Raw genomic sequence first — 15,600 nt, forward strand, 5'->3', positions numbered from 1 at the left:
ATATGCAGGGATATATTACAGATGAATAGGCTAGACAATCTTAACTAATAGATTTCCCCACAAAACTTCCACAGCTGATTATTTTCATTATGTCAACTTTTTTTTGTATTGCACGTTTTCTGAAATATTATGATATGTAAATTATCCATTATCTAATGAAATATGAATAATTTGCATACATTTCTTAACATTGAGTCAGGTTCAAAAATTTAGTCAAATCTTCATGTGAAATGTTATTCCTGAAATTCCTGAAATACTGTATTTTTGAGAATAAATCTGTCTTCAAATCTTCTGAAAACCCATTTTATGTTTCAGAGATTGTGTTTACTTCCCATGCTATAGGTTACAAATCAAATACAAATATTTTGATCTATTAAAAATACCCAAATTCAAAACACCCACTGTAATAACATTTCACTCTAATAGGCCTATGTCCAAACCTGATCGTGTCCAGTGTTAAGGTCTCTGTACTTTAAATGTATGCAAATACCGCGTATTTCAGCAGAGGATGGCTCATTTACATACTTACACATACAATTTCAGAAAAGTTGCAACACAAAAAAAGATTGACTTAATGTAAATAATCAGCTGTGGACATTTTGTGGGGATATCTATTAGTTAAAAGATCATTCACCAGGAAGATACAGTATCCCTCCATTGACATACAATGGACATAAAGAGTCTGAAATAACACAAAAAGCTACCCCAAATGCAATGTTATCACAAATTGTCTATTTCTAGGGTGGTATAGCCTACCTTGTCAAAAATCACTATGAGACCTATCCCCCTTGAATGGTAGACTACCGATTGATTCTATCTTAGTGTGTGGGCCACACCCACACCCTGATGAGTATGTGGATAATACAGTGATTTTTGAATGTTAAAAGTTGCAATTAATACACTCTTTTGAGAGGTGGGTAAACTCTGATAAGAGGTGGATAAACTCTATTTCTGACATTTCAGAGGTGGGTGGTTACTTGATTGGTTGTCACCAGGATGCAGAGTTAAGGGTTAGTTAAGGTGACAGCTTTTGTTTAATTTATTTTCATTTTAATTGTATTATTATTCCTTTTTTTATCATTTTTACTTATGTTGACTATTCTTACTCGTCACTGTGTTTATGTGTCTTTATCTGATCAACTCAAAGTAAGGGTAACTCATTTAACAGTAGTAAATACAACTTTGTTTCAAGTAAGCTTTACTCGAGGGCAGGAAGTAAACTTTACTAGTTGTAAGTAAGTAACCAGAACTTTAAAGTCTTAAGTAAGGATAACTTCTTCTAAGTAAGCATTACTTGTAGACATCAAGTAAACATAACTTGGAAGAGAAACGTTTTGTTTACTTAACTTATTTAAGGAAACGAGTTTCCACCCTTTTTTCAAGTAACCATTACTTATTATTTTTTACAGTGTATTTAGTATTAAATCTAAGGCTTTAATGGTTTAATTTTTCACGTTTATGATGTTTAGCCTGTGCTTCCGATTCCAAGTATCTGACCACACCCCATTTTCCCCTTGGAATCGCCTGTGGTATATAAGTTTCGATTCTTGGATATCCACAAAATCGAAACCTATCCACCTTATTCCTGGGGTCGCTACCGTAGCAACGAAAAGGGGTGGAACTTCCGGTTCAGCTGCTAGCGTAAACAAACGCAGCAACTTTACAGCAGTCTGTGTGCGTCCGATTTGGCGAAACTGCTCGAAACCCAGTGTTGTTTAAACTTGTTAACGTGAATGGCATTAATGAGCTCAGGAACAAGTTGTTCCGTTCGTGGCTGTACAAATAACCAAAACGAAGCTGCGTTTATGGCTGAAGACTGAACCTGACCTCAAGGCACAACTGTTTAGAACCTACATTGAATCATACGCTCGCAGTGTTGTCCTGCTTTACTACCATAAGTGTACGTAGCGTTGGATTCTCTTAACACCGTAGGCTTCATGCTGCGTAATGAGAACGTTAGATCCCTGTGATGGTATCGATCAAGGCCACAACTGGAAACATCTTTTTCAAAACAAAAGCTTCAAAATCGGGTGACGTTCACAGGGACTTTTCTGCTGGGGGAAATGTTAGCCTGAAATGTGAACCCAGCCTGATCTGCCGGCGATTTCTTTTTCGTAAGATTCCGTAAAAGTTTGAGCTTGGTCTGGTGAAAGCCAGACTAGCCTATCAGATGTCCTCAATTCAGTTTTCTACCTGTCTTTCCTAGCCCTGGAAGCAAATGTAATTTGCTGCCGCTAGGGTGCGATTAGATTTCTAGGCTTTCCTAGACCTCATGACGTTTTACATCGAGGTCAGAGAGCCCTGACATGAAGTGATCGGGTGAAAATGTAAGATATTGTTCTGTTGTAAAAACAGTTATTTTATGGACGGCTTGTCTGGTTTGTCAATTCTGTAAGTATCATACATAAATAGTAGGCTGGGGAACTGAAAGTAAAAAATTAAAGCAGTCTAGGCTACTTACAGTATAGGTGCTGTAGGGTAGAGTGGGGGGAAACGCCCCCCCCCCCCCCCTCCTATATTTCACAAACTAATCACTAGATGAAGTAACATTTTGTTGTTTTTATTTCTATGCACTATGTTAACAATGGTGATGTACAAGTACCCACCATAAAATGGATGCATGCTCTGTACTTCAAGAAAACAAAAGAAAAATGGATTTTTAGGCAAGTGTTCTAATTTTGAGCAGTCACTAAAACAAAGTTGGCTATTGTCAATATATTGATCAAATATAGTAGCTTGTAATCAATTTATTGATTATATTTTATCGCTTCTCAATATATTTAGTTTACTTTAGTTGTTTACTTTTGGTTTTGCTATTAATGTATGAGGGGCATTGCTTTGACAGGGTGGGGGCATTTTACCCCACCCTTGGGAGGCGTTTTGCCCCAGCGGTGGGGTAAAACGCCCCTTTTGCACAATTTTTGTTGTTGTTGAAATACTAATTAACTGTTAACTCTGGACAATTTTCATATTTGGTTTATAATTCATGTCACTCAAAACTAAGATAGCAATTCTACACATATTTAGCTTTTTGTTTCACAGAAATATCACATATTCCTTAAGGGGGGCGTTTTCCCCCACTCTACCCTAATGAATGTAGGCTATGGCTTGTAGGTTTGAATGTAGGTTTTTTTTGTACTTTTTTTTTTGCTTTTTTTGAACATTAGTCTGTTCCCTCATTACTTCTGTATGTGATGATATGCCTACCTTGAATATTAATTTGACAGAAACTAAAAATGCATGCGTTGGTCGACATATAGTCATAAACATACGTTTAATTAAGTTTTGTTTTAAAATTCTAGTTTCACAAAGGTCATAGTCCTATATTGTGAAAAGTTTGATCCTGTTTACAAAATAGCATACAAATGTATGATTATGAAAGTTGGCAGTAAGACACTACTACCAGAGAATGCCTAATAAGGTGAGAACTTCCACTGTCAGAAAACTTCCAGTTTCTGAACTGGTTGCAGTTCCTTCTCTGGTTCCACGTGAGGGCGCTCGTCCACTATATACGGCTCTGAGTAGACGGGCTTTGGTACTACCATTCTGTCACATTTGTAATGTACTAATGATGAAAAATAAACAGCAAGGGTTTAGTAGGCTAGGCTACGCCTACATTTACGGCAACACAGTTAGCCTGGTATGCAAACAGGACTAATGTCCTTATTGCTTTATTGCACTCCCTTTGGAAAAAAGGAAAGGAGTACCCTTATCAGAACATTTTTAGAAAGTGTTCACAGAGTGACTTGTTTTATTTTCCTTCCAAGGTATTAATAAAAATGGAAGAACCTCTTAATCCAGCAACACAAAGGTCAGTAAACTATCATTAGATTTGATGAAGTCTTTTTCAATTTGAAAACAAAGCAATATGTCGATATTATGCCAGTCTGCAATACATTGAACATCAGGAGGTCATGTGAATCCATCTGCTGTCCTTGTCAACTTTTATTGCAGAGTAGAACCATGTGACTCCTCGGAGAGTGTGACTGCTCCAGAAACCACTGTCCCCAAGAAAAAGAAGGGGAAGAGGAGGGAAAGAGCCAGGAAAGCTAAGGAGGTCCTAACGAGCTGGCCGTCCACCAGCCATGATCCAGTCACCCAGCCGCCCCGAAGCCAGCAAACCCAGGCCACTCAGACCGATGACGGACTCCTAGGGAAGAGCACAACGGCAATGGGAACACAGACCAAGTCGACTTCGACGTGGGACAAGTCCACGCAGACACCTGGGGCTCGGTTTGCCAGAGAGACTCGAACAGTCCCAGCCACAGCCCCAGCTCCTATCCTGCCTCCCTCAGACCAACTCCCCCAAGATCAGTCACCTCCAAGTCAGCCAGATTCACCTGAGCAACCCCTTGAAAACCCCGGTCAAACCAACACTAAAAGTAAGAGAAATGCAAATGAACTCTTTGTACTGACATGGAATATCGATGGCCTTGATCAGGAAGATATGGATGAACGGTTCCCTGGATTGCTGAAGTACCTTGCCAGGTGGGTCATGTGTATTCAAAAAACCTTTCTCCTGAACGGTTAATATAGAGGGTATTTCCATTTATGATTATAGTATAGATGACAGTTGTATGTATTGATGCACTTATCCAGTTTTATGTTGGTAGGATCCGTCCAGACATAGTTCTGTTGCAAGAACTTATATCACCCATAGCAGAAGCCCTTGATGAAATCATGAAAGACTATGAGTTTATTATGGGTAAGAGACATTGACCAATCTTCTTTGAAATATAAGCAGTGTTAATCAAGTTTAATCACATTTTCACCAATAAAAGCCATTGGTTAGTTATGTGCTTTGTTATGTTTAAGCCACTGGGTAGTTACTGTATGTTTCCTTTTCTAATGGACAACTCCATGCTAGGCAACACCAGTGGGTATTTCACTGGGATAGCACTGCGTAAATCCAGGGTGAAGCTCCTTCAGAGCAACGTTGTGAACTATCCCACCACTGAGCAGGGCAGGAATCTCCTAATGACACAGGTGGGCCCTGTCATCTCACAGACACAAAATTGTACATTTTTAAAAACTAACTAAAAAACTGTAGAACTGTCAGTAGAGTTATCAAAAATTTATATAAAAAAATAAACATTTCTATGTCTGTGAGTTTGCACCCGCTACGGCTAAAACATTTTTCTATCTGTAGGATTGAGCATTCTGTTCCTGAATGATTCATTTCTATAAGCCATTAAAAATGACATTCTTACATTAACCTGTAGACCTGCTCTTGCCTATTGCTATGCACGCTCAGTTGAGTTTCTCAGGTCACCCGCTGTGGTTGATGACCTCTCACCTGGAGAGCTGCAAGGATAACTCCCAGGAGCGGATGAACCAGCTTCGTCGGGTGTGGAAGAGGATGAGAGAAGCTCCTGAGGACCACACTGTCATATTTGGAGGTGACACCAACCTGAGGGACAGGGAGGTCAGTGATGCCCACAGTATCTCTTCACTGAGACCAGAGAGACATTTGAAAACGGGACTTGACTGTATTACCTGTAAATGAACCTATTTAAAATTTGGCAAATAATTGAGATAATCTCAAGTGAGTATTAGTATTACACATATATAGATATATTTTCATCATTATGTGTGCTGTTTAGGTATCTGTGATCTTGGCATTGTCTATTATTGCTTTGCTCTTCCAGTTGAGCTACAGACAAGAAAATTACATCATTACAATATGTCTTTGTAAAAGTATAGATTGAGGCTCAGCTTGCAAAGTAGATTGGGTATAACTGCTGATGTAGCATTGGCAATGTCGAGATATTTTCCCCAACCAGCAAACTGTCCTCTGTGTTGGCAGATTAAGAGGCTTGGTGGTCTGCCTGAAGGTATCTCTGATGTCTGGGAGGTTCTCGGACAGCCCGAAGACTGCCGATACACCTGGGATACGGTCAAAAACAACAATAAGGACATCCCCTTCCCAGCACGACTGCGCTTTGACCGTGTTTACATAAGGCCTGGCAAGAAAGGAGCAAATGTCAACCCAGTCAGCATGAAGCTAGTGGGCCAGGATCTGCTGAAATGCGGCCGCTACACAAGCGACCACTGGGGAATCCTCTGCGAGTTTTCCATAGACTCAGGATTAAGCTGAATTTAGCTTCAGAATAGAATTGATTAATCTATGGCAATCAAAACTACGCCTGGAAGTGCGTACAGCTGTCAGCTCTTGCTATTTTACTTGGGTGGCTTGTTTACAAATGGATTTCTTGTGCTTGTGGGACATATTGGTGCCAAATAACTTGAACAAAGCGTTATGGTTTTTAATCTTAATTTGCAAGTGCTGTTTCCATCTCAGGTCTCAGAAGTGGAGCAGTTTAACATTCATAGGCCTCCTATTCGGTGAGAACCCTGAAGCCATTCTGGCTCTGGTTCCATATCTTGCTGGATTACTGCCTAGCATGATTTGATTTTACTGTTTTGATTTTGTTTTAAAATTCAGATGATTTCATAAAGTGCTCTCACAACCTCACTACCACAACCAAACTTGCATTACCTGTCTCCTGTTTGTAACAGCACCAAACTGTCCACCAGATGGAGCTCTATGCATGGCGATTGAAAGTGATCTTGAATTGGCACCCAGAACACTATTTCTGGCCTTCATATAAGAATGGTCTGATGAAAGTAATTTTTCAGGTGATAACTTGCATTGTTTTGTGGTAGTTTCCATTTCATATTTGAAGCTACAGTCAGTGTGTGATGAAATTTTATTTTCATTTACTGTCATACTTTTCGATGCAGGTGGAGAGGAAAGCGGTGTCTTGTTGTGCAGTATGTCTGCAAGACAGAGGTTGGAAATGCAAGAAGTGATGCTTTGAATGAATTCACTGAATGATGATGGTGTAGCCATTTAGATATGTGCCTATTTCATTATTTGAAATGGAACATAAAGCATGTGGGTGTGCATGTGTGTGTGTGTGTGTGTGTGTTAGAGAGAGAGATGGGGAGAGAGAGAGTCTGTCTGTGTGTCTATCCATGTATATCTTTTTATCACATTTCAGCGCGGGGATGGTATGTGTTAGCTGTCTTTGCTGGGAGCGGTGAGCAATCTCCTGGAGATCGATGGATGGTAATATCCTCTTTGGGGAAAAGAATTTGAAAACAGGCCCCTGTGTTTTCATTTGGAAAATTGATTCAGGGTTCATTTTCTCAGCTGTTTAATCCAAGCAGAATTGAAATATGTCAGTAGAGTCAGCTGGAAATTAGGAAAGATGGCAAGCTGTCAGCAAGAATAATTATTTGTCATTGGCTTAGTCGCCACATTCAGGTTAATGTAAGAGTACATAAATGTACCATCCATCTGGGCGACTGGTTGAGCCTTGGTGATATATTAGTCATGAATTATGCTGGGTGAAAACAATATTGAGTGTTCTTACATTTAGCTTTTTAGTTATAGGGATCTTTTTCTTCAGTATTTTATGTACCTTGCCTCAGTGTCTCTACCAGTGGGGGTCCTTTTTACTCAATTTCCTATTCTCAACACCTATACACTTGATTTTGAAAACCAATACAATCAGATGTTTCACAAGGCCATGCAAAGTACTGCATTTAAGAATCACTCTAACATCTGTCAAGCAAGACGATTCAGTTGAACAATGTGTCTGTCAAATTCATAAAATGTTAATTCGCTACATATAACATTCACTAGGAATTGGAATGCCACCGTTGTATTATAGCATCATGCATTGCAACTTCATACTTTTGAGTTGACCTGTGCCTGTGCTATTTACTAACCAGTAGGGGGCACACCAGTGTCTTAGCAAACTGTCTAAGTCTACTTTAGCAAACCTCCCTAACTACCAATGTCAACGAGAGTTCAACATATTTTAATCTCTACCATCTGTTTTCCGAATGAGGTACAACCTTTACAGTAGCTTTAGCTATGATTATATCAGTGATAAAGTTATAACGATATTGAAGGAATTGTGACATATGCATAGCCAACCAATCCACTGCATTGTTTTTTTCATACTAAACATATTCTGACATTTAAAATGTGCTGTGTAATTCTCTGCATGACCCTACGACACTCTTTTCTCTCTTTTTTGGCACTCCTTTGCATAATCAATAGCCCTCTTTGCTCTGCAAATGCAGTTTTCCCATACTGTCCTGTCCAAGTGTCTTTATTTATAAAGAATCTGAATCAGCGCTTTCAATGTTCTCTGGCTGCCGTTATGACATAACCTTCCCAAGGGGTGAGGGTTATTAAGATGGGAAGCTTTGGACGCGTGGTCTCAATGGGAAAATTACCTTTCCTTTACTGTTGTGGGTCGTGGGCATATTCGGGACATTATTGTACATATTTGCATTGGCCTCAATGGCTCAATAGCCGCTGATGTATTCATAGAAGTGACATTGCATCTCTCGAGCGCCGCGTGTGTCCGTAAACTGCTGACATAAGAAAGCTTGTGCCCCCGTCTCTCGTCTCGAACATATTCTAAATAAAACAGAAAGAGGCGAGAGGTATGTGTTTACACACTGAAGATGATGCAGTTTGCATGATAACATTTGTCCAATCAGTGGTTATTACACTGGGTAATGGAATTGGCTGCATCATTTGTATTGATTACTAGTTGTAAGCATTGCAGGCTCCAAGCTTATTCATGCAGTTTGTTTCATCGCTAGAGTATCACCCTCCAACCATCATATTTGATCATCATACCTGAATTTCCCCTCGGGGATCAATAAAGTATCTATCTATCTATCTATATTTAAATAGGCTGATATGCTGTGTGCGTATATTGAGTAGTTGGGGAAATTGAATTGAGTGATTTGGTCTTCAGGGGTTGTTTAGGCTGTGCAGGGAGATTCATTGACAGCCTTCCCTGATTGAGTTCTCTGCATTTCACACACTGCATGACAAGAACCCTGAGAATGGTGCATCTGTTTTTAGAAGCATACTAGATGTTTGAATAAACTCAAAAGTGTTTATTCATCTCTATTCCTATCTGTTTCCTTTTTCCCTCTGATTCTAAGCCTGCTCGATAACCTGGGGCTGGTTGGCCATCAGTCTTTAGCTGTTTCCAAACATTAGTGATGTCAACTGTTGGGTCTGTTCAAGTGCTTGTTGTGCCTGCCAGTGGCGTGTGGGAACTTGCATGAGCAGTGTACCAGATTCCCCCTCTCTAGGTCCATTACCTCATGCTTGCCTTGCTGTTGCAGTAGCTGCGGCACATTGCAGTCATCTCATTGCCGCCCCACCCCCACCCCCCTTCTCCCTCCAAGAAAAATGAGCCGTCATGTGCCTATTGACACAGAGAAATGAGGAAAATTTACATCGTTGGACTTTTTATGGTGATGCGAATGACAGGGCCAAAAATCTCATTGTGCTCCCTTGCGCCAGCGGCAGCAATTAAATTGATTTGATGCGGCGATGACAGCACGGGCCCTAAGTCTCCTGTAATGCTCCTGTTGGGCTGCCTCCCGGTGTGGCCAGTCTGTCCGTGGTTAATTACATCCTAACGCACCAGCACCAACAAACACTGAGCCGGGTCAGGCGTCTCCGCCGACTGCTGGCATATGTTCCAGTGTTTCGCACTGTTCTTGTTGTGTATTTTAGACATCTGCAGTTAGGTTGAGAGCACAGACTGTAAGGAGCATATGTCATTTTCTTGTTTTGACCCCTAGTCGATCTGCTGGCAAGTTTGCCGGATGCAAATGCAAAGTGTTTATCCTCGCTCGATGGTGCGGAAGATCACGCAAACTATGACTCCATCCTTTTTAAGGCACATGGAGATTTTTATTCCAAAGGTATAGCTTCATAGTTATAAAAAACATACATATCCAAACATTGTTTTCTCTGAAATCAGTAAATTCTTGATGCTTAACTTTTCAAAGGAAACATTTTGTAAAAAGGGATCAACCGTTGGGTCACTGCACCAGCACAGCTCAGAGGAGACTCCTCTCTAATCAGAGGAGACTCCCCTCCTAATCTTCTTTAACTACTCCTGATGATAACAAAGGTTTGTGTGAAGTTCCTTATCATCTTATCTTGATCTGAGGCTCCTCAAATAGTGTAGATTACACTGAGTAGGAACATGCAGGACATCATTCCTGGCCACAACACAACAACGTGACTGGACAAAGTGACTGGAGGGGGAGAGAGAGAAAGAACAAGAGCACTATACCACTTTGCAATCCACTCAAGCAGGTGGTGAATGTACTCTCCCCGTTTCCATGGAGATTAAATGATGATGTCATGGCACTGACAAGTCCACCTGTGCCAGGGTAGATGAGCAGCAGAGATAATTCCGGCTGAAAGTTGGATTTTTTTTTTCTCTCCTAATCTTCCACCAGACATATTTGTGATTTGATAAGGCAGAGCTGTCAATAAGGATCAGGAGAGGAGGACAGATGAGGTGCTGAGAGAGAGAGAGAGAGAGAGAGAGAGTGGAAGGGCTTCTCAGCTCAGAAGCAGCTTGGGAAGATGTAAGATTTGGTGAAGAAAATGAACCTAATTTAGGAAGGATTTAAAAATTCTGCGAGGTAGAAAGTCTAAATATCTGGCACTTTAGCATCTGCAGAATTGTTCTGATTCCAAGGCTCTTTGTATTCCCTCTCAAAAGGTTCTTGTTCTTGCTGTGTTTTTTATAATAAGAGCCCAATACACCATACTAGCATACTTTATCTCTCAAATGCCATGGTGATTACCACCAAATTCATCTAACTAACAAATTAAACCTGCTCAAAAAGAGAGGTTTGTAGTATTACTGAAATTGTTCTAGATTTTAGACAACCAAGTCCATTTGGGTTGTGTGACGGATAAATAGTGGCGTATTGATTTATTGTTGGATGATGAATACTTGGCACTTCAGGTCTGAAGTGATATGTCAACAGTATTTGGTCCACATTAAACAAGTGAAAATGAGATCAGTGGGAGATGTCTGAGATTTATTTGCTTTTAGTTGAATGGGAGCAGGCAGACTGAGCTGTTGATGATTCATCTTCAAAAGCATTACATTGTTTTCTTTTTGGTCCTAACTACATTGGGCAGCGCTTAAATGGCTCCACTTATTTTGGCATTTATCAGATAGATCATTTTTTTACAGCAATCAGAAACTGACAGAGGGACAGAATTTTAGAGCAGATTTTAGTTCTGAAAAAACACATGAAAATGTAACCCAAACACACATTGTAGCTTGATTATAAGCAAGCATTAAATGAATGCCATGTACATAATTTCCTACTCAAAAATATGTGGTCCAAATCAGCTAATGGGTGGTGTATTTGTGTGTGTGTGTGTGTGTGTGTGTGTACGTGTACCTCCTCCACACCCTGTTGTAAGTTCAGCACCATGGATAGCGCCTGAAAGTCAAAACTCAGTGGTTCAACACCAGTACAGATATATTCTCACCTCACAATGGTGCTTTATTGACTGATTCCTCCAACACGTCAGTGGAGGACATGAAAGCTTCTAAGCTTTTGGAAACTAGAAGTAGTATTCAGACTAAAAGATTTTCTGATCCTCTCTTTCGATATAACTTTGATCGATACGACACACAAGCTCGACTGAGTGAACACGCCCTCACTGCATTGCAGATTTCCAAATCTATCATATGTCCTTCAGTTTAACCCAGAGAGAGAGAGAGGGGTCAAGCCTCAAGAGATGGTCAATGAAAGACAACTGCTGATTATCCAAGGCTGACATTTTAAAACGCCCAAGCTTTTCCACAAATTGCCTCAGGACATTGGACAGAAAACATTTTCCAAGCAAGTCATTCCTCATCAGTTTACGAGTGCAATTTACACTTAGACAATTCTCTCACGTTTTCTTTGCTCATTACATGAGGCCCTTATGGATAATGCTTTTGATTCAAATCTGAGTTCATGTTCTTGACTGCTCTCTGCTGATTATCTGCATTCAGGAGTGAGTGAGAGGCTTTTCGTGCTTTCGTGCATACATCTTTTATTGCAATCATGACACTACACTCAGAGCAGTTGCTAGTTCTTCTCCCAGCAATCAAAACTCTTTGATTATCTGTGGCTTCCAGAGGGAGTCTGTCAGAGACCTGCTGGCTCACTGAGACCCAGGAGTAGAGAGTGTATGATTTAGTGTTTTCTGGCATGTTCTTTTTCTGTGATGCATGTAAGATTAGTAATCTCTGAATTGCTGTGAGATTCTTGCCAAGCATGCATCCTTATTCATGTCAACCAGGAGAACAGCCAGTACTTGCAGGCCAGTAGTGTTCAGGATGCTTGTGTGCACGTGAATGATAACTTATTGTCATTCATGTTGACTCGATAACAGAACAGTATAAAAAGGAGATTGTTACTTCAAGGGTTCAGTGTTGCCGTTTTGATTGAAATTGTATGTGTGATGGGAGCACTGTGGTACAACTGGTTGCAGTGCCCGTATCATACCCATGTGCCCATTGGGCCCGGGTTTGAGTCCGGCCCGGGTCATCCCACCCCGTCTCTCTCTCCCCCTCGCTTCCTGTCACTCTCTCCACTGTCCTGTCAAATTAAAGGCATAAAAAAATAATGTGTATAATATTATATATATATCAAATGATGTGTTATTGTTTTTCCCCTGCCTATGTTTAAAGAATGCTTGTGACTTTTTACTGATAATATTGTGTCTCATCAGATCTTTTTTCATCAGTAGGAAATTGAGCCTCCCCAACACATCCTTTGCGCTGCTACGGCCACCGGTGTTCATTTTGGGGAATCATTACTGTCATGATCAGTTTTAAAAGGAAAGGCACTTGTAATTGCCATCATCTTTTGATACATCATTAGTCAGGGAAACCTGCTGATGATTGAGAAGATCTGGGATGGAGTTTGGCAGCTGAGTAATCTGTTGATGTGCACAAGACCAAACACACAGACACATACCCACACAGACAAACACACACACAATGTGCCAGAGGAGACAGGCTCATCAACTGGATCTTTTATAATTGCATCAGAGCACTTGTCGCTTCTTCCAGCATATTGTAAATGAAGGCAACAATGCTGCACGACTCTGTGAGAAACAGAGACATTGGCATCACATTGTCTCTCGTCTCGCTCATGCACTGCAGACGAGCCGGAGACCTTTAGACCTCTGAACAGTGAATACTGTCAGAAGATGGAGCTGGCTGTGGTTTTGCTCCGGTCCTATTTTTGGAGCAAGGTAAGGGTTGCCATGAACACCGTTGCTGCGGTGCCTGACAAGACAGATCCAAGCAACCGCCACCCCCACCCCCCATACACACACATACACAGAGAGAGAGAGAGAGCCAACGGAGAGATAGGATCCAGTGTCTCATCTTTCAGGGGTGCTGTGGCTGGCTGGCAGGGGCATGACTTGTAACATTTAGCACCTGCCCGCAGCTATGGGCTGTCTGACTGGCTGCCTGACTGTAAGCTCATGATGGTGAACAGTCTCAACACACATCAAGCACCTGTCTCCTCCACATCACACAGGTAATTCAGTGATATGGATATGTTTGTCTGTGGATTAGCTCGTCCCATTATCTGTAAGAAAATATATAACAATGAAGAACACTTTTGTGAATAGGGGATTATTCACAGTCTTCTCAGGGCTGAGAAGGGACATTTAATACAGTCTTACATTACATGTGGTAATGGTTAGAGTGACATATTATGAGACAATAATAAACACTGATATCATAATAGTCTTCTGTGCATCTGTTCCCATCACAGAATATGTCAGCCCAAAGGCACAGAAGGCTCTTGTTTTTTAGCTGTTGTTTTAATTTACTATTCATGATCCTCCCCTCTACCAAAGAGCAGAGCACCTCCGTACATTTTTGCAACCTGCTGAAGAATGAGCACATGCACCGATTATCATCATCATTATCCCAATCTATTTCCAGAAACAGTTATCTTCTCCCCCTAAAATCTGTACGAAATTACATCCACGCTCATTGAGTCTGTGATTGGGAGCCACAGGGAAACACAACACTGATTTGATGCTTTGGCTTTCGAAAGAGACCTCATGATGTTCTCCATTTCTGGAAAGAAATAAGTATACTTGACAAATGCACCTGACGTAAAAAGCCCTGTTTTTATTTTCAATCTGTTCCACTTGGTAATGAAACTTAATTGCTGTCCATTACAGACTCACAAAAAAAAATCTGATCTTTCATTTACTGATCTATCATTTTTTGCCGCTAGGAATAACATTTGCTTGCGATGTGATTGTAAGGGCAACACATTATTTGTTTTTAAATGAGTAATAAAAGGAAAAAAAAAAATTCTAAATATGCGCTTTTGTAGAAGGGGCCTGTGCTGAAATTATCTTTTCCACCAGTTGTGTTAAGTTATGCCTGGGCAAGAAATTAACTTTTCCACCAGTCATGTTAGGTTATGCCTGGGCGAGCAAATTCAAAGTTTCGTTTGGGTTGTCCCAGGCTAGTTAGGTTATGTCTGGGTGATACATTGAATTTTCTGCCAAGACGTGGACTTTGGATATAGACGTGGCGAAGATAGTCTTTGACAGGAAATATTTGAATGCGCCTATGATTCATTCATCTGGCAAATAAATATCATCCAATTGAGTGGCACTTATAGACTTATTGTATTGCAAACCTGCATCATGAGTTAATGCAATTCATCTCAGAAGGTCCTTAGTCAATAAACTTAAATCAAGTTCAATGAATACGAATACAATTAATTTAATTGTTTGGAACAGCAGAAGAAATGGTACATTTTATTGCTTAGAAAACTATCCAGACCAAAGAATATTGGCATTTTAAAGGTTATTGAAATCTTGTCTGACGCATTCATTCGATTTTACATTTATTTATTTATTCATTTAGCAGATTTATCACTTTTATCAAAAGCGATTTATTATGTCCGTTATATTACAAGGGCCATTATCTCCAGTGCCTTGCTCAAGGGTGGAAGCCGGGAATTGAACCCACAACATTGCATGCTTCCATCACCCCACCGCATTCAGTTTAAAGGTATAGCTTGACAATGTAACTGGTTGGCTTTTACCAAACCTTTCACTAATTAACATCAGCCTGGCTCTGGCTCTCACTTAGTGCTTTTGATCACACCTTACCGCTTGCTTTCCTGCACCTGCAACGCTGTCCGTGCACTCCCATTATTGCCATGAGATTCTGTTCTGAAACTCAGTGCCCAAGAGCATTTTCAAAGAAAAAACATAACATGGTGGACCTCTTAACAATCAGCTTACATCTGCAACAACACAGACACATCACTGCTGTGTTGGCCATGGCAGAAGCCCTCTAAAACCATCCCGGTGCGCGTTCTCTCTCTCCGTCATTCCTTTCAGGTAACTGGCATCCCTTTGACAGAGGGGGAATTGAAAAGAGAGACTTTGACAGCTAACAGCCAAGGTGATATACGGCGCCGGGTAGTCAAGGACTCGTGAATAAATGACATGTCCAGTTCCTGGCAACACAACTCTTTACCTTTAATTAGTGTGGTTGCATATCAATCAAAGCCGAAATCAATCAATCAATAAAAAAAGATGTATCCATGTACTGAACATGTCTCATAAATGTAAAGTTAAATATTGCCTTTGTGAGAAAGTGCATTGATATGGTTGCATATGTGCATACATGCATGCACATAGGTGTATATGTGTGTGTACATGTGTGTGTGTGTGTGTGTGTGTGTGTG

General features: G+C 40.6%; 1 protein-coding gene across 11 annotated transcripts; it reads left to right on the forward strand.

Annotated features, from left to right (window-relative positions):
* The first annotated feature begins 945 nt into the window (after positions 1 to 945).
* On the forward strand, positions 946 to 10,870 carry LOC121719976 (tyrosyl-DNA phosphodiesterase 2). 11 transcript variants are annotated; one of them, XR_006034419.1, is made up of 9 exons: positions 1,604 to 1,900; positions 3,768 to 3,811; positions 3,955 to 4,488; positions 4,614 to 4,705; positions 4,868 to 4,986; positions 5,255 to 5,425; positions 5,807 to 6,639; positions 6,745 to 6,793; positions 7,005 to 10,870. XR_006034419.1 is itself a non-coding variant. In XM_042105798.1 (7 exons), exons 2-7 carry the CDS (start codon positions 3,780 to 3,782, stop codon positions 6,095 to 6,097), a joined length of 1,239 nt encoding a protein of 412 aa, XP_041961732.1. In that variant the 5' UTR covers positions 946 to 965; positions 3,768 to 3,779; the 3' UTR covers positions 6,098 to 10,870. The 11 variants fall into 11 exon arrangements, 7 of the variants coding, with proteins under 7 accessions (XP_041961732.1, XP_041961733.1, XP_041961730.1 ...); XR_006034418.1 differs by having other exon boundaries at positions 5,807 to 6,793; XR_006034417.1 differs by having other exon boundaries at positions 6,745 to 10,870.
* The last annotated feature ends 4,730 nt before the right edge of the window (positions 10,871 to 15,600 follow it).

Source organism: Alosa sapidissima, chromosome 10 (assembly GCF_018492685.1).
Source record: "Alosa sapidissima isolate fAloSap1 chromosome 10, fAloSap1.pri, whole genome shotgun sequence".
Lineage (NCBI taxonomy): Eukaryota > Metazoa > Chordata > Actinopteri > Clupeiformes > Clupeidae > Alosa > Alosa sapidissima.

Excerpts from the sequence above, each read along its gene's own strand:
- LOC121719976 (XM_042105798.1), top strand. The coding sequence starts at position 3,780 with ATGGAAGAACCTCTTAATCCAGCAACACAAAG. Across the intron at positions 3,812-3,954 it reads CTTAATCCAGCAACACAAAG|AGTAGAACCATGTGACTCCT; the intron begins GTCAGTAAACTA and ends CTTTTATTGCAG. Across the intron at positions 4,987-5,254 it reads GGAATCTCCTAATGACACAG|TTGAGTTTCTCAGGTCACCC; the intron begins GTGGGCCCTGTC and ends ATGCACGCTCAG.